The 22,184-nt window shown below is 35.6% G+C and overlaps 1 protein-coding gene across 2 annotated transcripts in view; it reads left to right on the forward strand.

The window, feature by feature from the left end:
- Nucleotides 1–22,184, forward strand: part of gfus.2 (GDP-L-fucose synthase, tandem duplicate 2) — an 84,977-nt gene that overhangs the window by 49,260 nt on the left and 13,533 nt on the right. The window contains exons 1-4 of one of the 2 annotated variants that reach the window (XM_056445617.1): nt 3,526–3,670; nt 13,085–13,221; nt 19,638–19,752; nt 21,989–22,117. In XM_056445617.1, the coding sequence (XP_056301592.1) occupies nt 3,638–3,670; nt 13,085–13,221; nt 19,638–19,752; nt 21,989–22,117 (414 nt within the window). In that variant the 5' untranslated portion in view covers nt 3,526–3,637. Of the gene's footprint in view, nt 1–3,525; nt 3,671–13,084; nt 13,222–19,637; nt 19,753–21,988; nt 22,118–22,184 lie in introns of those variants that run through there. The other variant, XM_056445618.1, reaches the window with a different exon arrangement.

Consider the following 22,184-nt stretch of genomic DNA (forward strand, 5'->3'; position numbering starts at 1 on the left):
TTACATTCACCCACTGGCAGCCAAAATCTACTATGAAGCGTGTATGCACTGTGACTACTTTTATATTGTTGATTATCTGCTGGGCATTTCACTCTGTCTCACGCTGAAGCCTTGTCAGTGTCGACCAATCGCAGCAGGCTGTCATCGGTCCAATCAGCGCAGATTAGCTTCGCGCTGAGGAGGGGTTTGGGAACAAATGAATCGCTGAACGATTCATATGGGAGTCGCTGGGATAATTAGACCAAAATAAATGCAGATTATAAGACCATCAAAGTGTTTTTTGACCTTGCATGCATATTAGACTGTTGTTGGAGACCCTTACAACCTAAATATGACCCTATTTTATGTATAATATGGGCTCTTTAAATTCAACACAAATCAATTGTTTGCAACAGTTTTGCATGCAACACTTTTTTCAGCGTGATTCATTCTAACGGACAAAACGAGAACAATTTAATAAAGCACATTTTAAATAAACCTCCATCCGTAGTCAGGAGGAGTTCGGGCGGTTCGAAAAACCCAGCCCCCACTGACAAAGGTCCAGAATTTGTCCTATTTTGACAGCTATCATAAATTGTCCCGAAGAGGGCTTTACGACAGAGAAGAATCTGACGTAAGTGACGTCATCACTCCACTGACCCAGCTGTATTGTTGTTAAATCGGGAAAACATTTTACAAATAACTTTCAATTTTGGACCTTATTCTTTAATGAAAAAAATGACAAATAAAAAGGTGTGATGCACCAAAAGTAAGTTTTGACGCATATAAAAGGTCATTTTAATTCTGATTAGGCTATTGTTATTGTCCATTAATTTTCAAATGTTTTTAATTTTTACAAGAGAGGCTAGAATAATTGTGAAGCTCTACATTATTATTATTCTTCTTCTTATTATTATTATTATCATGTATAATTTATTAATTATTCAAGTGGCCAAATTCTGACTGAGGAAAGTTGAATGTGCTGGCCAGTTTTTTATTTGCTTAATAAATGAAAGTAGGCTACTTTGCCTTAATAGGCAGTTTTTAATTGAAAACTTTAGCAGATTCCTTTATCTTTTTTCTAATGATACATGATAAAATAATACATATATATATATATATATATATATATATATATATATATATATATATATATATATATATATATATATATATATCATATTCCTTTATTCTAAATCTTTAGGAAATATTTTTGGTTTTATCATAAAGTGCGGCCACCGTACCCGACAAGCTAATCCAGAAATAAACAGTGCTTAAAATGCCACTAAAATGCAGTATTTAAACTATAAATACTTCACTTCGTAGTTGAATAGAAAATGAGGTGAATAGCTGCAAAAACGTCCACTTTTTGAGAAAAAAGAACCACCCCTTTCACCAGGCTGGCTATGGGCCTGTTCTTGGTATTTATATTCTATATATGTATTTATGTAAATGGTTACACTTTTGTGAAAACGTTTGCGTTTGGTTTGGTATGTCATTTTTTTCTTTTCTTTTTTTTTTTGTTCATCTTTAGGTGCACTTATTCTGTTTTGACAGCAGATGTCGCCAGTCTGTGTGAGTTTTGAGTTCAGGCTTGAATGGTCTGTAAGCACAATTAAGTGCATGGCATGCCATATTATCTGATATTTGTAAGAAATAATCCCACAAAGCAATAGATTGTGTAAAGCCACATAAAAATAAACCATAAATACGAAATGTGTATGCCAAATGTGACGTGACGGCGAGCAGGAGATACTTTGCTATGCCCTTAAATATGCATAATATTAAGGCTTAAGATAAATTAAACGGATGAGTTAAACGGAAAAAAATCACCTCTTCACAGTTGTCATGAAAGTTAATATTAGCTATAAACACCAAAATCATTTGTTGTACCAGGCTGTAAACACCTGCATTTCTGCTGTAAAGCTGACCATTTTAACATGGCAGTCTATGAGGATTGGTTAGTTTCTGGATACACCCCCTAGCGGCCAGTCGATGAATTGCAGTTTCAGTTGCTTTGCTATTGGTTTTCCCGGGAGGTTGCCTTGAAAGCTACATTTGGCTTTGTGACGACACGTTTAGGGGTGAAATGTTAAAGGCCTCGGGGATAACCAGTCTGACCAGTTTTACCTCTCACCCCCTTTGTTACTAAATTTTTTGTATTATAAAAATTCCAAGTGTTTTATTTGAAATTAATATGATGCAAAAAACATTATAATTTTGTTTATTAGTGTTTTTTCAGTTCATAAAGAGACATGAAAAAGACAAGGGTTCATATTTATTTCTTTTGTTGTTTGATTATGATTACACTTCATTGGTGTATTTTTAACTTTTTTCATTACATTTGCCTGATCTGTTGATAATCATCGTTTGTTCTAAATTTATTTACTGGTAAATAATTGAACAATACACTCATCTTCAACTCTTTTTTTTTTTTTTTTTTTTTTTTTTTTTTTTTTTGCTGTGTCAAGGTTTTTGATTATTTAGTTCAGCCACTGGAATCAGCTGAGTTGACTTGATGGCGAGCTGCAGATACCTGTCAATCAACCAGCCACACCTTTAATCAGGTAGAATATTAAGGCTTAATATAAATTAAACAGATGAGTTATAAAAAAAATCACCCTTTTTACAGTTGTCATGAAAGTTAATATTAGCTATAAACACCAAAACCGCTGTTGTACCAGGCTGTAAACACCTGTATTTCTGCTGTAAAGCTGACCATTTTAACATGGCAGTCTATGAGGATTTGTTAGTTTCTGGAGACACCCCCTAGCAGCCAACCAATGAATTGCAGTTTTCCCGGGAGGTTGCCTTGAAAGCCACATTTCGCTTTGTGATGACATGTTTAGGGGCGGTGAAATGTTACGCCTTGAGGATAACCAGTCTGACCAGTTTTACCACTCAAGTGCTTTGTTACAAATATTTTTCTATTATAAAATTCCAGGTGTTTTATTTGAAATTATTATGATGCAAAAAACACTATAATTTTGTATTTGAATAATACACTCATCTTCAACTCTTGTTGTACCAAAACCAAAACCATTGTTGTACCAAGCTGTAAACACCCGTATTTCTGCTGTAAAGCATTATTTTTTTCCCAGTACATTTGCCTGGTCTGTTGACAATCATTGTATGTTCTGGTTTTATTTTCTACTAAATAATTAAATAACACACTCATCTTTATTAGTAGTATTGTTTCATTGCTGCGTGAAGGTTTTTTTATTGTTTATTTTAATTTTCAGATGTTTTCCAAATCACGCTAAATAGAAAATCAGCAATTGTTAGACATTTCAAGTATTAGATGGTTTAACTTGTGTGTAATTTCAGAATTGTTTGATCATTTATAAATAAATGGGAGCTTTTCTTTAGGAGGTCATAATCCACTGACTGATTGTAAACACGTGATTAAAATACTACAAGGATAATTTGACTTTAGTAGTTTTAACTTATTTTTTGTGACACGAAATATCCCGGATGTTCCTTCCTGAAGTTTGCCGGCATATGTAAATATATGCAAATGAGGGCAGGCTACTACATATGTTCCTGCGAGTGCGCGCGTGTGTATGTGTGTGTGTGGGTGTACATACATACAGCACTGTGAGTTGTGGGCATATACATATACCTGAGGGCAAAGTCTCATTCATTTCGACGGGACTCGATGATGGAGAAACAGCAAGCAGGACAGCAGCAGGTAACTAATTTGTTTGATCAAATATTTGCATAAATGAACAGTTTGGATCAGTAATTGGTGTGATGCTGTACGGATTACGCGGTCAGTATTTGTTTAAGTCGATGATAGCTTCATTTTTGGATTAAATTTGCTTTAATTTAAGTTAATAAAATATATTAAACACCTTTTAAAGTCTTTTAAAAATGACCAGATGATTCACAAGGGTGATATTTTCCTAAATTCCCGTGTTTAACTCTTGTTAAACTACCTTAATACATCATAAATTAACGTATGTGTTCTCAGGTTGAGCTTTGCTAGGTGTGTCAGCTAGTCAAACTTGCTTTACCGGTTTCAAAGTTAGTCTAATTCATTGTGACTGCAGAGAGAACAAGAAACAAGAGCTTATTTTGCTGTAATCATATATACATATATGTATAAATTCTACAAAAAAAAAGAAAAGAAAATTGCTGTTGCTTTAAGTAACATTAGCCTAATGTAAAGATAACCATGGTTATGATCTCCATGATACGCGTTCACGGTAAACACGTTGTCATGGTGTCTTCCCATAGGGGATATAAACACATAAAGGACTACAACTCCATCATCATTAAACATATAAGTGTAGAGTTTATACAGATAAAATCCCAGCTTTAAAATAAGTCATATTAATTCAGTGTTCTGTTATGGAGGCGTTGAAACTGGTCTATCAGGTAAAGATGGTTTAAGATGACTTAGATAGGCCTATATTTACATTAGGGCTGGGCGATACAGCAAAAAAATAAAATAAAATCACAATATTATGTTTCATATCATTCGATATCGATAATTATTGAATATTTTCTACTTTTTTCTATTTAGGAATATTCGTTTTCTTTTACATTTATTTAACCACTTTGTTTTTATTTACCAGCATTACCAATATCCTGTCCCTACTGAAAAAACTGCTTAAACCAGCCTAGGCTGGTTGGCTGGTTTTAGCTGGTTAACCAGCCTGGTTTTAGAGGGGTTTTGGCCACTTCCAGGCTGGTTTCCAGCCATTTCCAGCCAGGTCTTAGCTGGTCAGGTTGGAAAATGACCAGCTAAAACCAGCTTGACCAGCCTAGCCAGCCTGGGAGCCCAGCCAAAACCAGCTATGTCCTGCTTAAACAAGGCTGGTCAAGCTGGTTTTAGCTGGATTTAGCTGGTCATTTTCCAGCCTGACCAGCTAGCACCAGGCTGGAAATGGCCAAAACCCCTCTAAAACCAGGCTGGTCAACCAGCTAAAACCAGCCAACCAGCCTAGGCTGGTTTAAGCTGGATTTTTCAGCAGGGGTCTCTTATGGCTTATAATAAAATAAACATGCGTGTTAAAGACACTCTTAAACTTGATGAATAAAATGTTAAAAATTGTGTGCAATGGTAAAGTGTGAACGTTGAACAATCAAAGCAAACTTTAAGGTAGATCAACATGTGAGGTGTCAATATTAATTATACAGTAAACCTCAAACTCTGTCAACAAAACTAATGATAATCAAATCTGAGCTTTCAAGTAAAGGAATCGACCATCATTATTCAAATACATGCTGAACATTACAAATGGTTAAGTTGAATGACTACATTACCCCTGTGCTAAAAACTCTTTCAGATGGGGAGCTAGTGGCTGGATGCACAAGAAAAGAATTCCACATCCTTACAATCTCACTGCTGCTAGCCACGGCACTCATTTTCCAAGGTTTTTATTCAAGGTTATCATACCATCAGAAACGTATACCGGCCCATGCCTACACGGGTCAGAATAACAACATACGTTGTTATTCTGACCCGTGTAGGCATGGGCCGGTATACGTTTCTGATGGTATGATAACCTTGGATAAAAATATCACAGTTTCACGGTATTGTAATTACTGCTCTAAAATAAGTTCTGGATAAAAAAACAAAAACTTTTCCCCCACTGAACAAAATACATTTTATTTTAGGAAACATTTATCATATTTTGGAGCAGTAAACATGTCAGGCTAAATAATTCAAATAAATCATTGACCTCTGCTCTCTTTATTAGTTTCAAAAGTACAAGTTTCTTTGCAACACATCAAAAAACTCATTAAGCCTAACATATCCCTTAGGAACGTTATCCCTTAGGAAAATTTTAGTGGCTTTAAAACCGTGACTCAACTCGAGTCCGATTACATATTGCGTCAAAAAGCACGTTAAATAGTGTGCAGCATGTGGTTGAGAATGTTTTAAACTAGTGGCGCCTGGAAAATGCAAGCGCGTCACTATTCGCACGCAAGCCGTGCGCCTTGATTGGAAATAACCCTAAGCTTATTGGCATCCCTTCAGCAGACACATTTTAATAAAACTATAGCGCTTTATACCAAAACTACATACCAAACTTTTTTTATCGATACTGACAATGGTGTTCCATCAAATACAAATACTGTTTTATCAGCCCAGCCCTAGTTTGTTTCATGGTGGGCTCTGCTAAACAGTCCAACAAGAAAACTTTCATTTAATTTCCCAGATGTCTTGTTAAAACATCAACAAACTCGTAAAACTGACCCGAGATCAGGGATTTACGACTGAGGGCACATAGAATTAATTCATCTGATTTATGTTGATTTTACTGAAACGTTAATGACGTAACGAAGCCTCGTTTATTGAAATTACGTGACTGCCAATTTGATGCTCCGAATCACTGATTCGAAACAAAAGCTTGATTGGAAATAGCCCTAAGGCGCGTTCAGCAGACACATTTCAATAAAACTATAGCGCTTCATACCGAACATTTTTTTTATTGTTATTGACATCGGTGTACAATCAATAAAAAACGATGCCGTTTTATTAGCATAGCGCTAATTTACATTTAACAAGCTACATTGGTCGTATAAATACAACACAAACGACGTCATCTTAAAACAATATTATGTATTATATCTTCCATTTATGCGAAAAATGTCAAAGGCAAAAAAATCAACTGATGTTTTTCAGTCGAAATCACGGGGCGATTTATTTATTTTGATACTTTTAATTAACGAATTTAAACGTTAATGCATTGTATTGTTATTGACAACAGTGTACAATCAATAAATACAGATGCCGTTTTATTGGCATAGCGCTAATTTACATTTAACAAGCTACATTGGTCGTATAAATACAACACAAACGACGTCAGCTTAAAACAATATTATGTATTATATCTTCTATTTATGCGAAAAATGTCAAAGGCAAAAAAATCAACTGATGTTTTTCAGTCGAAATCACGTGGCAATTTATTTATTTTGATACTTTTAATTAACGAATTTAAACGTTAATGCATTGTATTGTTATTGACAACAGTGTACAATCAATAAATACAGATGCCGTTTTATTGGCATAGCGCTAATTTACATTTAACAAACTACATTGGTCGGATAAATACAACACAAACGACGTCAGCTTAAAACAATATTATGTATTATATCTTCTATTTATGCGAAAAATGTCTAAGGCAAAAAAATCAACTGATGTTTTTCAGTCGAAATCACGTGGCGATTTATTTATTTTGATCATTTTAATTAACGAATTTAAACGTTAATGCATTGTATTGTTATTGACAACGGTGTACAATCAATAAAAAACGATGCCGTTTTATTGGCATAGCGCTAATTAACATTTAACAAGTTACATTGGTCGTATAAATACAACACAAACGACGTCAGCTTAAAACAATATTATGAAATCACGTGGCGATTTATTTATTTTGATTCTTTTAATTAACGAATTTAAACGTTAACGCAGTATTGCTAACACTTTAATAGTTATTCTAACATAAACAATAATGAACAATACATTTATTAAAGTATTTATTCATCTTTGTTAACATGAAGTTAATGAAAATACATAGTCATTCATAAATACAATGTCGTGTAACAGTCACGGTCAACTCACAGTGCGTTAACTAATGTTAAGCACTTTTTGGATGTTAATAATGCATTAGTTAATTTTACTGAAACGTTAATGACGTAACGAAGCCTTGTTTATTGAAATTACGTGACTGCCAATTTGATGCTCCGAATCACTGATTCGAAACAAAAGCTTGATTGGAAATAGCCCTAAGGCGCGTTCAGCAGACACATTTCAATAAAGCTATAGCGCTTCTTACCAAACATTTTTTTATATTGTTATTGACAACGGTGTACAATCAATAAAAAACGATGCCGTTTTATTAGCATAGCGCTAATTTACATTTAACAAGCTACATTGGTCGTATAAATACAACACAAACGACGTCAGCTTAAAACAATATAATGTATTATATCTTCTATTTATGCGAAAAATGTCAAAGGCAAAAAAATCAACTGATGTTTTTCAGTCGAAATCACGTGGCGATTTATTTATTTTGATACTTTTAATTAACGAATGTAAACGTTAATGCATTGTAATGTTATTGACAACAGTGTACAATCAATAAAAAACGATGCCGTTTTATTGGCATAGCGCTAATTTACATTTGACAAGCTACATTGGTCGTATAAATACAACACAAATGACGTCAGCTTAAAACAATATTATGTATTATATCTTCAATTTATGCGAAAAATGTCGAAGGCAAAAAACTGATGTTTTTATTTTGATACTTTTAATAAACGAATTTAAACGTTAACGCAGTATTGCTACCACTTTAATAGTTATTCTAACATAAACAATAATGAACAATACATTTATTAAAGTATTGATTCATCTTTGTTAACATGAAGTTATTGAAAATACATAGTCATTCATAAATACAATGTCGTGTAACAGTCATGGTCAACTCACAGTGCGTTAACTAATGTTAAGCACTTTTTGGATGTTAATAATGCATTAGTTAATGTTGAACTATGATTATTAATTAATGCTGTACACGTATTGTTCATGCTAGTAAATACGTAACTAATGGACCCTTATTTTAAAGTGTTACTAAAATATTAGATTAAATAATTGACTAATTTTATCCTGTCACTGAGTTTTTGTGCAGAAATTTAAAAGTGACATCAACACGTCTTCGTCTTTTAAGTGAAAGTGGCTACTTGTGTGAAATTTCTAGCGGAACCGTACCATAATCTACAACAATACATCAGATAATATATCACTTGTTAATTAAAAGACTTTGTTCAAGGTTTTTGGAGGAAAGATCAAGCTAATACAGGTCAAAATGACAGAAAAATGTCAATTCACAGATTTTTTCTACACCCAACACTGTGTTTTTTCTTCCGCAGAGCATTAAAGAAGCTCTTTATGGTTCTTGGCGATTCATAAAATGTCAACATAAAAACATTTGTACATAAAACTAAGTGAATATTTGGTTTCATACTGTTGTAGAAGCTCAGTTATTCACATTAGTTTAACCTCCGAGGGCTTAGTGGCCACATTTTAGCTCTTAAGTGGCTATTTAAAATACTTTGAATGTTTTAAATGTTGCTACAGACATACAGTGTCATCCTGCAACTGTTTTGCAGCATATGACATGTCCCAAACACTATTTTTAACTGTCTAAAATGGGGAAAAACATTTTGTTTTTACTCTCTGATAGTCAAAACATGTTAAAAAAACTCTGTTGTATATATGCATTAAAAACAGTCAGTAAAAAGTGTTTTATGTAAATTCAGACCACGAGTCTACATATATGGACATCATTTTTCTCTAACAGTTCATCATATCAAAGGATGATACTTAGGTTTTATTCTGATTAGCTTCCAATAAGCCCAAATAGCAAAGAGAAATAAAAATGCGTGTAAAAAAACAGCTTGGGTCTTAAGAGGATCAACTTTGTCTATGTTTTCTCACACCCTAAGGCTAATTTCTGTGTCACTACAATTACAGAAGGTTTAAACGTTGACAGAAGGAAACATGATGAGGGTTTCTGCTTAAAACCAAATATCCAATTTCCTGATTTTACTTCTTACTGACTAAAAGCTGAATTTACATGAGATTTAATGAACATTAAGGCAGGCTGCTGTTGTGCTAACATATTAAAATCGTATGTTAAAATAATAGCATAATATTTAGAATGAACATAATTTATTCATTAATTTAATAGCATCTATAAGAGCAGCGATGAACAATTTACCTCATTTAAAAATTATTGCTGTTTGTATGGCTGTGAATGTTCTCCTTTACAAACTATTCAAATGGATATTATCCTGACATGAGGACTGGATTTGATTGAAGTGACTGCCAATTGATGAGCATAAAAGGGGTAAAATTGAGCTGAAAAATAGATCAATTATTAAAAATATATGCGATAATGAAAAATACGATATAAAAAGAGTTACATTTTGATAAATGGAAACAAAAATGTAAAGCGCCAATAGCCTAGTGCGCCAACATATAGCACCATGGACCTGAGTTCGATTCCCAGCTCGAGGTCTTTTGCCGATCCTTCCACTCTCTCTACTCCCAACTATTTCCTGTCAATTCTCTGCACTATTCTATCCATTAAAGGTTAAAAACCCCTAAAAAATAATTATAAAAGTCGGTGCCAGTGGTGTAGTGGTTTGTGCATCGACATATGCACTCCGGTGCTCACTAGCGGTCCTATGCTCCCCATGCTTTCCTGTCAATACTTTCTACTGTCCTATCAAATAAAGGTGAAAAAAAACTAAAATAATTATAAAAATAATAATTATATTAAAAATGTAAAGCAACAAACCAAAAAATCCCTTGCAATGTCTGTAATAATAGAACTTTTTAAATGACACGATAGTCCTGAAATGTTATGACCCTGATGATGCATCAAGAGCACATGGATAATTATATATAATTTGAAGATCTGATAGTTTTGAGATGTGGCTCAAATGTAAAAAACTGCAGTTTTTGTAACAAGAGATCAGTGAAGATAAAGCAATGTTTCACCATTTACTGCATTTTAAATGATGACTATAGTAACTAGTAGTGTTGTCATGATACTGGAATTCGATACCAATCGGTACTGAAGTTTTAAACACGTTCTTAAACAGCGCTGATTTGCCATTGTGTTCACATGCTCAACAGAAATGACTGTGATTGGCTGTGAAGGTCATCGGTTCAACAAACTCACCGCTGTTTACTGAGTTTAATCACAGGAGCAGTCACACTGGGGCGTTTTAAACCGCTGGCCTTCACAGCCAATCACAGTCATTTCTGTTGAGCATGTGAACACAGTGACTAATCAGTGCTGTTTAAGAACGTGCTCAACAGCGTCCAAATGTTCACGGGAAATGGATGCTTTTAAAATTCCAGTACTGATTGCTATCGAATTCCAGTATCGTGACAACCCTAGTAACTAGATGTTAAAGTTTGAGGTCAAACTTTATGGTGGCTTGAGAAAGCCTGTTGAAAGTAGTTTATTTATTTTGAAACAGTATAAGGTTGCCTAGATGCCTAAGAACGTTTAAGATCTCTGCAGTCAACAATGTAACCACTTTAAAGACTGAAACAAGCCAGTAAAAAGCTTTAAAGTTGAACCCTGTGTCTGTGGTTGGTAATAGCATGATTCTAGCACGAATTAGCATGTTTCTAGCATGAATTAGCATGTTTCTAGCATGAATTAGCATGTTGTTAGCATCATTCCAACATGAATTAGCATGTTTCTAACACAAATTAGCATGTTGTTTGCATGATTTTAACATGAGTTAGCATTTTTATAACATGGATTAGCATGTTTATAGCAAGATTCTAGCATGAATTAGCATGTTGTTCACATGTCTAAAATTGATTAGCATGTTGTTAGCATGATTCAAACATGAATTAGCATGTTGTTAGCATGTTACTAACAGGATTTAGCCTGTTATAATGATTGTAGAATGAACTAGCATGCTGTTAGCATGTTTCTAGCATGAATTAGCATGTTGTTATAAGGATTCTAGCATGAATTAGCATGTTGTTAGCATGTATAAAATTGATTAGCATGATTCCAACATGAATTAGCATGCTGTTAGCATGTTTCTAGCATGGATTAGCATGTTGTTAACATGATTCAAACATGAATTAGCATGCTGTTAGCATGTTTGTAACATGAATTAACATGTTAGCATAATTCCAACATAAATCAGCATGTTGTTAACATGTTTCTAACATGTTAGCATGTTTCTAACGTGAATTACCATGTTAGCACGATTTTAACATGAATTAAAATGTTGTTAGCATGATTCTAGCATGAATTAGTTAGCATGCTATTATCTTGTTTCTAGCATGAATTAGCATGTTGTTAGAATGATTCTAGCATGAGTTAGCATGTTGTTAGCATGTCTCTAAATTGATTAGCATGTTGTTAGCATGATTCCAACATGAATTACCATGTTATTAGCAGGAATCTAACATGAATTAACATGTCATTAGCATGATTCTAACATTAATTAGCATGTTTCTAGCATGTTTCTAACAATCATTATCATGTTGTTAACATAATTCAAACATGAATTAGCATGTTGTTAGCATGTTCCTAACATGAATTAGCATGTTGTTAACATGTTTCTAACATGAATTATCATGTTAGCATGATTTTAACATGAATTAATCTCTTGTTAGCATGATTCTAGCATGAATTAATTAGCATGCTATTAGCTTGTTTCCAGCATGAATTAGCATGCTGTTAGCATGATTCAAGCATGAATGAACGTGCAACAAGGATGATTCTAGCATGAATTATCATGTGAGCATGATTCTAGCATGAATTAGCATGCTGTTACCTTGTTTCTAGCATGAATTAGCATGCAACAAGGATGATTCTAGCATGGATTAGCATGTTGTTAGCATGATTCCAACATGAATTAGCATGTTGTTAACATGTTTCCAGCAAGAATTAGCATATTGTTAGCATAATTCTAGTATGAATTAGCATGTAACTAAAATGTTTTTAGCATGTTGCTATCATGATTTCGGCATGAATCAGCATATTTCTAGCACGACTGACATACCAGTAGCAAGTTAGAATTATTAGCATGTGTTAAAACAGCTAGTCACAGTCTATGGGACAGTTGCTAGGACTTGTAAGTGGTTGTTAGGCCGTGGCTAGTAAGTTTAAAGGTCATCAGTGATTGGCTGCTGGCTAGACTGAGTTGAATGAGGCCAGACTCTAGTCTGTAGGAGAGTCTGATGCAGAGTAATGAGCTCACAAAGCTTGACCCAATGTTAAGTCAATGGGGCTTTTCAGAAATTTCTGGGTCATTTTTCAGAATACCGAAAGTCAGATCAGCAGGAAAAGATATAGCAAACCGAGTTAGAGCAGTCTGGAGGCCTGACGAAAGTTTGAAGGATGTAGCTTGAATGGTTTAGGAGGAGATAGACTTTAAAAATTTGACTCAGAAGACGGAAGAAGTAGAAGTGAGATCAAGCCTCCATAATTACAGTCATGTGTGACGGTGAAAATGCAACGTCACCGCAACAACCCACATGTCTTCATTACGTTCATTTTCACCCCCCTGTTCTCCTGAAAGCTGATTTCTCTGTGTGTGTCAGATGGACGGGCCGATGCGTGTGCTGGTGACGGGTGGCAGTGGGCTGGTGGGCCGAGCGATAGAGCGAGTGGTGAAAGAAGGAGAAAGAAGAGAAGGAGAAGAATGGATATTCCTGTCATCCAAAGATGCCAATCTTGTGTAAGTAAAGACAAGTCACACGTCACACACACATTATACGACACAATCTATAAATCAACCACGCATCACACATGTTACAGTCATGCATTGTTTGGAAAATACTCATAACCGTCAATACTCATAAGTAATATTCATAACCGTCAATACTCATAAGTAATATTCATAACCGTCAATACTCATAAGTAATATTCATAACCGTCAATACTCATAAGTAATATTCATAACCGTCAATACTCATAACCGTCAATACTCATAACCGTCAATACTCATAAGTAATATTCATAACCGTCAATACTCATAAGTAATATTCATAACCGTCAATACTCATAAGCAATATTCATAACCGTCAATACTCATAAGCAATACTCATAACCGTCAATACTCATAACCGTCAATACTCATAACCGTCAATACTCATAAGCAATACTCATAACCGTCAATACTCATAACCGTCAATACTCATAAGTAATATTCATAACCGTCAATACTCATAAGTAATATTCATAACCGTCAATACTCATAACCGTCAATACTCATAAGCAATATTCATAACCGTCAATACTCATAAGTAATATTCATAACCGTCAATACTCATAACCGTCAATACTCATAAGCAATATTCATAACCGTCAATACTCATAAGCAATATTCATAACCGTCAATACTCATAACCGTCAATACTCATAAGCAATATTCATAACCGTCAATACTCATAACCGTCAATACTCATAAGTAATATTCATAACCGTCAATACTCATAAGCAATATTCATAACCGTCAATACTCATAACCGTCAATACTCATAACCGTCAATACTCATAAGCAATATTCATAACCGTCAATACTCATAAGCAATACTCATAACCGTCAATACTCATAACCGTCAATACTCATAACCGTCAATACTCATAAGCAATACTCATAACCGTCAATACTCATAACCGTCAATACTCATAACCGTCAATACTCATAAGCAATACTCATAACCGTCAATACTCATAACCGTCAATACTCATAAGTAATATTCATAACCGTCAATACTCATAAGTAATATTCATAACCGTCAATACTCATAAGTAATATTCATAACCGTCAATACTCATAACCGTCAATACTCATAAGCAATATTCATAACCGTCAATACTCATAAGTAATATTCATAACCGTCAATACTCATAACCGTCAATACTCATAAGCAATATTCATAACCGTCAATACTCATAAGCAATATTCATAACCGTCAATACTCATAACCGTCAATACTCATAAGTAATATTCATAACCGTCAATACTCATAACCGTCAATACTCATAAGCAATATTCATAACCGTCAATACTCATAAGTAATATTCATAACCGTCAATACTCATAACCGTCAATACTCATAAGCAATATTCATAACCGTCAATACTCATAAGCAATATTCATAACCGTCAATACTCATAAGCAATACTCATAACCGTCAATACTCATAACCGTCAATACTCATAAGCAATATTCATAACCGTCAATACTCATAAGCAATATTCATAACCGTCAATACTCATAAGCAATACTCATAACCGTCAATACTCATAACCGTCAATACTCATAAAAGTAGACTATTCGCGACTGATTATCCTCTCATTCAGTATTCACCTGCTATTTTTGTCAGTCGTGTTGCTTCTCAATTCTAAGATCGCCTTTGCATGCATATTGGACCATCCTTATTGTCGAACCCTCCTTTTAAGAATTATTATCTGGGAAAATTATTAATGACTTATTTAATGAAAAAGTAGAGTATACAGCTATGTTTAGCTTGTTTTGACACATTTAAAATTTGTGGCTAAGAATTAATTGTTAATGTTTGGTGTGGTCAGAGATAAATTTGGTAAATCCTTCATTTTGAGCTCTGAATATTATGTGAAATAAAAACTGTAATACTATGAAACCATGAGCATTTGCTCTGATTATTGAGCTCATACACCACACACAATAAGTGAAATGAATGAGGAGGCATGTGGAGATAACGCAAAATCTAAATCAAGTCATTTCAGCAGGTCAAAGTCATATTTATGTATAAAATATATATTTACAACAATAAAATTGTGGCTAAAGAAAATGGCGAGTGGCTAGTAATGTTGGAAAACTACTAGCCACAGTGGCTGCTGATCAAAAAAGTTCATGTCAAGCCCTGTATATATATATATATATATATATATATATGCAGCAAGTTGAGATGTGAACTGTTTTTAGACATTACTATACACACACACTGTCGCTGATATACTTTGTTTTTTTATTTTAAACATGCTCATTTTTGGCATCAAAAATGCGAAATCTTCACCTCTTCCTGCATAGTTCTACACGCACACACTTGCGTCTTAGAATGCTCACCGGCGCCATCTTGTTCAACTATAGCCCATTAAACATTAAATTGATCCCATTTCAAAATGCAACTCAAACATTACGTTTGAAATAGCTGCGTTCATTTCATTAACCCGATGTAACTACCAACTGATATGACATTGTCAGCTGACATGACAAATGGTATTTTTGCTCCTTTCCCTTAAATACTCAACTCAGAACAAACAGCCATAAATTCAAGACCATAAAAGCTTCACAAAGACCCTTGCCTGATAATGAGTTGATGTGTAAACCATTTTCTCTAGCGTGGAGCATCTGGCAAAGATCTTATCGAATTCAAAATCCAAAATCAACAGATATAAGGAAGATTGTGAAATATTACTGTGAAATGTATACCACTTAATCAATCACACAGAGACATTTCAAATGATACCAAACATGAAAGGGAAAAATTCAAGATTTACAAGATACACCATGTTGAGAACTTGGAGATTCTGTGTGAAGCAGTGTTAGTGATCTGATCTGGTGGAGAAGGTAAAGTAGAGGGCAGAGAAGGGGACTTCAGCTGGATTCTTACTTTCGCTTGGCGCCGCTTCGCGCATCTACTTGTTTATTAACACATTTAGCTTGTTTCTAGCATGAATTAGCATATTGTTAGCATGATTCTAGCATGAATGTGCATGCAACAAGGATGATTCTTGCATGAATTATCATGTTAACATGATTTAACTTGAATTAGCATGTTGTTAGCATGATTCTAGGATGAATTAGCATGCTGTTAGCTTGTTTTTAGCATGTTAGCCTGATTCTAGCACGAATTAGCATGCAACAAGGATGATTCCAGCATGAATTATCATGTTACTTGATTTAACATGAATTAGCATGTTGTTAGCATGATTCTAGTATGAATTAGCATGTTGTTAGCATGATTCTAGCATGAATGAGCATGCAGCAAGAATGATTCTAGCATGAATTATCATGTTAACATGATTTAACATGACTTGGCATGTTGTTAGCATGATTCTAGGGTGAATTAGCATGCTGTTAGCTTGTTTTTATCATGAATTAGCATGTTGTTAGCCTGATTCTAGCATAAATGAGCATGCAACAAGGATGATTCTAGCATGAATTATCATGTTAACATGATTTAACATGAATTAGCATGTTGTTAGCATGATTCTAGTATGAATTAGCATGCTGTTAGCTTGTTTTTAGCATGAATTAGCATGTTTTTAGCCTGATTCTAGCATAAATGAGCATGCAACAAGGATGATTCTAGCATGAATTATCATGTTAACATGATTTAACATGACTTGGCATGTTGTTAGCATGATTCTAGTATGAATTAGCATGTTGTTAGCTTGTTTTTAGCATGAATTAGCATGTTGTTAGCCTAATTCTAGCATAAATGAGCATGCAACAAGGATGATTCTAGCATGAATTAGCATGTTAACATGATTTAACGTGACTTGGCATGTTGTTAGCATAATTCTAGGATGAATTAGCATGCTACAAAGATGATTCTAGCAGGAATTATCATGTCGACATGATTTTACATGAATTAGCATGATGTTAGCATGATTCCAGTATGAATTAGCATGTAACTAGCATGATTTTAGCATGTTGCTTTCATGATTTCAGCATATTTCTAGCAAGATTGGCAATGCCAGTAGCAAGTTAGAATTATTAGCATATGTTAGAACAGCTAGTCACAGTCTATGGGACAGTTGCTAGGGTATTGTAAGTGGTTGTTAGAGCGTGGCCAGTAAGTTGTGACTTTTCAGAAATTTCCGGGTCATTTTTCGGATACCGAAAGTCAGATAAGTAGGAAAAGATATAGAGATATAGCAACCATGTCAGACTGCACGAACATGGCTCACATGTCACACTAAGATCTCAGCAATCATAATGTCAGACTGAACAACAATAAAGACGCGCCAAACACAGAAGAAAACTCCCCTGGAGTTTGACATCATCCACCCGTGACACTTTCACTGTCCCGCGGTCTGAAATGATTCCTCACAGCAAACGTAAACAATCTGTAGCGGTGATTTTGCACACAGCGCATCTCAATAATAAAATCAGGAAGAAAAAAACTGTGTTGACATTTCCCCGCGGTCATTTGAATTGTCGCATGGATTGCGTCTGTGAACATGTCAAACCAACAATCAAAGACCACCGATTTTAGCCCAGGATTTCAGGAATGTTTTAAGATTTCCCAAATTTGTCTCAGATGACAAAATCGTTGCTGAAATCTCACAGTGTGAGCAGGACTTAATGCATTTTAGTTTTAAAAAAACGTATTAGACACGGTGGCGCAGTAGGTAGTGCTGTAGCCTCACAGCAAGAAGCTCGCTGGTTTGAGCCTCGGCTGGGTCAGTTGGTGTTTCTGTGTGGAGTTTTTGCTTCTATACTTTATAAGTTACACTTTAATAATGGCCATTATTGATGAATAAACTGATAGTCAGCAAATATTTTTGTATGTGTTTTGTATTTTCACTGAGAATGAAATTAGGCAGTGATGTTATAGGCTCTGTTTTGTTGTAAATACGCATACAGTGAAGATGACGCTCATATAAAAATGCAGCTACTAAACGCCTCAATATTTCTGGTTTCTGTTAAGTTGCTAATATCAAGCTGAAAATAGGCAGTTCCTCATATCATGTCTTCATTTTATTGTTAAGCTAGTGAAACAGCATAGTCTGCAGGGTGATGTGAATGAGGATGTACAGTACACAGTGTGAATGACATTATAAAGTAGCCTACACTGTTCCCTTTGAAGATTTACCCGATTTGTCCTCTGGAGTTTGTTTTCCATATCAAACTTGCGAAGTCTGAACTTAAGGAGAGGATGCAGGACTGAACAGTGTGTAGGCTACTTAATATTGAGGAAAAAGCCCCAATCACATAGGCGAATGTCTGCAGCCTCGCCTCCATTTACACTGACATGAAGCAGCAGCGTTGTAAATCTAAAACAGCCTCTCCAGCGTTTCCAAATGCTCCATTTTCGGTGCTCAAAAACTCCGGGGTAGTGTGGACAGAAGGCGTAACCGAACCAAAAGTTATGCGCTTTAAAATGAAAACGTATTAGTGTAAACAAGGCCTCAGACAGTTGAACAACTGGTTTCCTTTTCTTCTCAGATTAGAAAGTTTATTGTTTTAGTGCCTGACAAAACTCGTGGTCTCGACTCGTGGAATTTCATAACAGTTCTTAGGGTCTGATATTAGGAAGAGCCATCCCTACAACAGCATATACTCATACATTCTTGATTGCTGCTGGTTTTCCCTGTTGGGAAGAAGGACAATGTGTCATTACTGCTATTGATCATCAGTTGTCAGCATTAACCCTTTAGACAGGCCTGTGCTGAAGAGTTTCTGGAGTTCAGTGGAGTAAAACAGCAGATTCTTTTGCACTGCAATTGATGATCAACAGTAAAAATGACAAGTTTTACCTCTTCCCTACAGGGAAAACCAGCGACAATCAAGAGTGCATGATTATATGCTGTCATGGCTTTACAATCAATAAATGTGATTATAATGGAAGTCAATGGAGCAAAAACAGCACCAACATAACCAAAGGGGAGTCAATCTGCCCAGAGTGTATTGTTGAGTTATTGAAAGTTTTCAAAGCATTTTGTGAACAAAATATGTGTCAAAATAAGATTTGTGGCTAAATTAAGACGCAAAATCAGCCCAGAGTGGATGGAAACACCCTCAACAGCACACAAGGGTTAAATAAAATATATATATCCCAATGCAGAATGTTGTTATTCACCTCATGGTGGTTTGCTTTGGTTATTGACTTATAACACTTTGATCAAGGCTTTGGTAAATATTAAAAAAATCCCTCAGGGAAATGTTCGCAAATATAGTTCTGGAACAAAAGCTATACTGGAAAAAGCGAGCAGACAAGTGCTTATAACTCGTTCTCCTTCATTTGTGATTAAAAGCAGCCCATTATGTGCATCCTGCAGGACGAGCTTCATAAGGTTGTTTGATGATTGTAATCTAGTCAAATGTGAAGCTCAAATATAACATTTTCACACAAATATTTACACATGTTTCTGCAGGAGTGCTGAAGAGACGAGAGCGGCGTTCGAGAAACATCGTCCCACACACGTCATTCATTTAGCTGCGATGGTCGGCGGACTCTACAGAAACATGAGACAGAACCTGGACTTCTGGGTAATCAGATTACATGAAATGTTTGAAGTGTGCAGCTGAAGTCAGAATTATTCAGAATGATTCGCCCTCCTGTGAATTTATGTTTCCAATATTTCCCAAATGATGTTGAACAGATTCAGGAATTTCTCACAGTATTTCCTATAGTATTTTATCTTCTGGAGAAAGTCTTATTTGTTTTATTTCAGCTAGAATAAAAACAGTTTTTAATTGTTTTAAAGCCATTTTAAGGTCAATATTATTAGCCCGCTTATACGATATTAGTTTTGGATTGTCTCTAACTTTTATTGTATTGTTATACAATGACTTGCCTATTTACCCTAACTTTACCCTAATTAACCTAGTTAAGCCTTTAAATGTCACTTTAAAAGGGGTGGTCCAGAGTATTTTTTAAGGCTTGGTTGTGTTTATAAGATTCAATGCAATGTGTGCTCATGCTTCACTTGTAAATATCACCTTATATTTTCATATATCAGACTTTGATTATATACAGCTACTCAGCTAACATGAAAATGACTGTCATATTTCCTAGTTCCTCTGAAAGGCCCGCCCTCAAGAGGCTCTGATTGGTCGGCTAACATAATGTGCTGCGATTCGCAGATTGGCTCCACGTCACGCCCCTAGAGGCACACGCTTTTGCTCTGTGTAAACACTGTCAGTCAGAGTAGCTGTTAGCCGTATCAGTTTGAGCCTGAATCAGATAGAAAATAAAGAGCTGAAGCTCACGCCTGCTCTCTAAAATAAAACCTGACAAGTGTCTTTTGCATATATTCTGGTTATAAGCATGTGTAAGTAATACGAAACGTTCACATATCCTTTGCGAGTTTGTTATTTGGGATGTAGAACGCAGTGAAAGCGTCCGCATAGAGAAGCACTGCAGCGCTGCTGAAGATCGTGCGTGTTTACAGCGGTTTGACTGATAAATATTTATTTGTAGCAAAAGAGGTTACATCCTTGTTTACATCCTCGCTACAACATACTGTTAACACTAGAAACTGTGCATGGAATTGATCAATTTTAACAAAAAAACACTGGATTTTTGCTCACAATGCCAACCCAGGCTCATTCTGTAAACGTAGTCCCGCGGACGTTTCTGGAGACCGCGAAATACGTCCTGGGAGGCATGTATTTTTGCAGTTTTTGTTTTCGCAAATCCACAAGAGGTTGCTTCGTGCGTTTTTTCGTATCTTAAATTTCTCTCGCGAGTGCCGTTCACGCCCGCGGTTCTCGCGCAAACCCACCAGAGCCCGCTGTCGACCGAACGTCTGTCTGTCTGTCTGAATGACTGGATGACTGACTGGCCGGCCGACCAATCGACAGACCCACCTTCTTCCTTCTCTAAACCCAACCAATTTTATAGATTGACCCGCCCACCCACTTACTTGCTTAAAATACCACCAACAATTTACAAAAGCCGTCCAGAAAAAGAAAAGCCCTCATCTGATTTTTACCACGTTTTCGGATTTCACCTCATCCTCACCCTGCTATTCACTCGTTCATTTTATTTTTTGGATTCTGTTTTTGTCTTACCTGATTTCTGAACCCGCTTTTCCCCGGACTCAAACCCAGTCGTCAAGGTCATCTCCTCTCTGCGTCTCAAGTCCGCCAACGTACATGATGAGCTAACTAGGCAAACTGGTTGTGGCGGGAAAGCCCTCCACACGGGGTAAGCGGTCAGCCAGTAAGTGCAAAATGGAACAGCGTCACACCGCCCTGTAGCATTCGTTTAAACAAAATGAAATGCAGCCATACGTACCCCCGCTACACAATTCGAGGTCTCCAGAAACTTCCGCAGGACTACGTTTTCAGAATGAGCCTGGGTTGGCAATCCACAGCTTTTACTATTTTGGTTGGAGCTGCTCCTTTGAACAGTTTTTAGCTGAATCCAGCACTGAACTGGGAGAGATCATGGAAGCTGTCCTTTATCAAATGCTAGAGCTATATCTTTATTATAGTTCTCCGGAACATAATTACATTAAACTGTAATGTCTCCCTTAGCATTGACCTTAGAGCGTCTTGCATTCAGAGATGTTGTTTATGTTCACACAGCTACATTACACATCAACTAAAGTTTAACATATGATATCGTGGTGGACCACCCCTTTAAGCTGAATACTAGTGTCTTGAAAAACATCTAGTCAAATACTATGTGCTGTCATCATGGCAAAGAGAAAAGACATCAGTTATTATTTTTAGAAATGTGTTGAATGTGTTTGTTTGTTTGTTTGTTTGTTTTCAGAGGAGTAATGTGCACATTAATGACAATGTACTGCACATGTCCCATGAGTTTGGAGTGGTCAAGGTGGTGTCCTGTCTGTCCACCTGCGTTTTTCCAGATAAAACCAAATATCCTATAGATGAGACTATGGTAAACACACACACACACACACACACACACACACGCACACACATTTGTGCAGCTGTCTGTATCTTGT

This window comes from Danio aesculapii, chromosome 20, assembly GCF_903798145.1.
Source record: "Danio aesculapii chromosome 20, fDanAes4.1, whole genome shotgun sequence".
Taxonomy (NCBI): domain Eukaryota; kingdom Metazoa; phylum Chordata; class Actinopteri; order Cypriniformes; family Danionidae; genus Danio; species Danio aesculapii.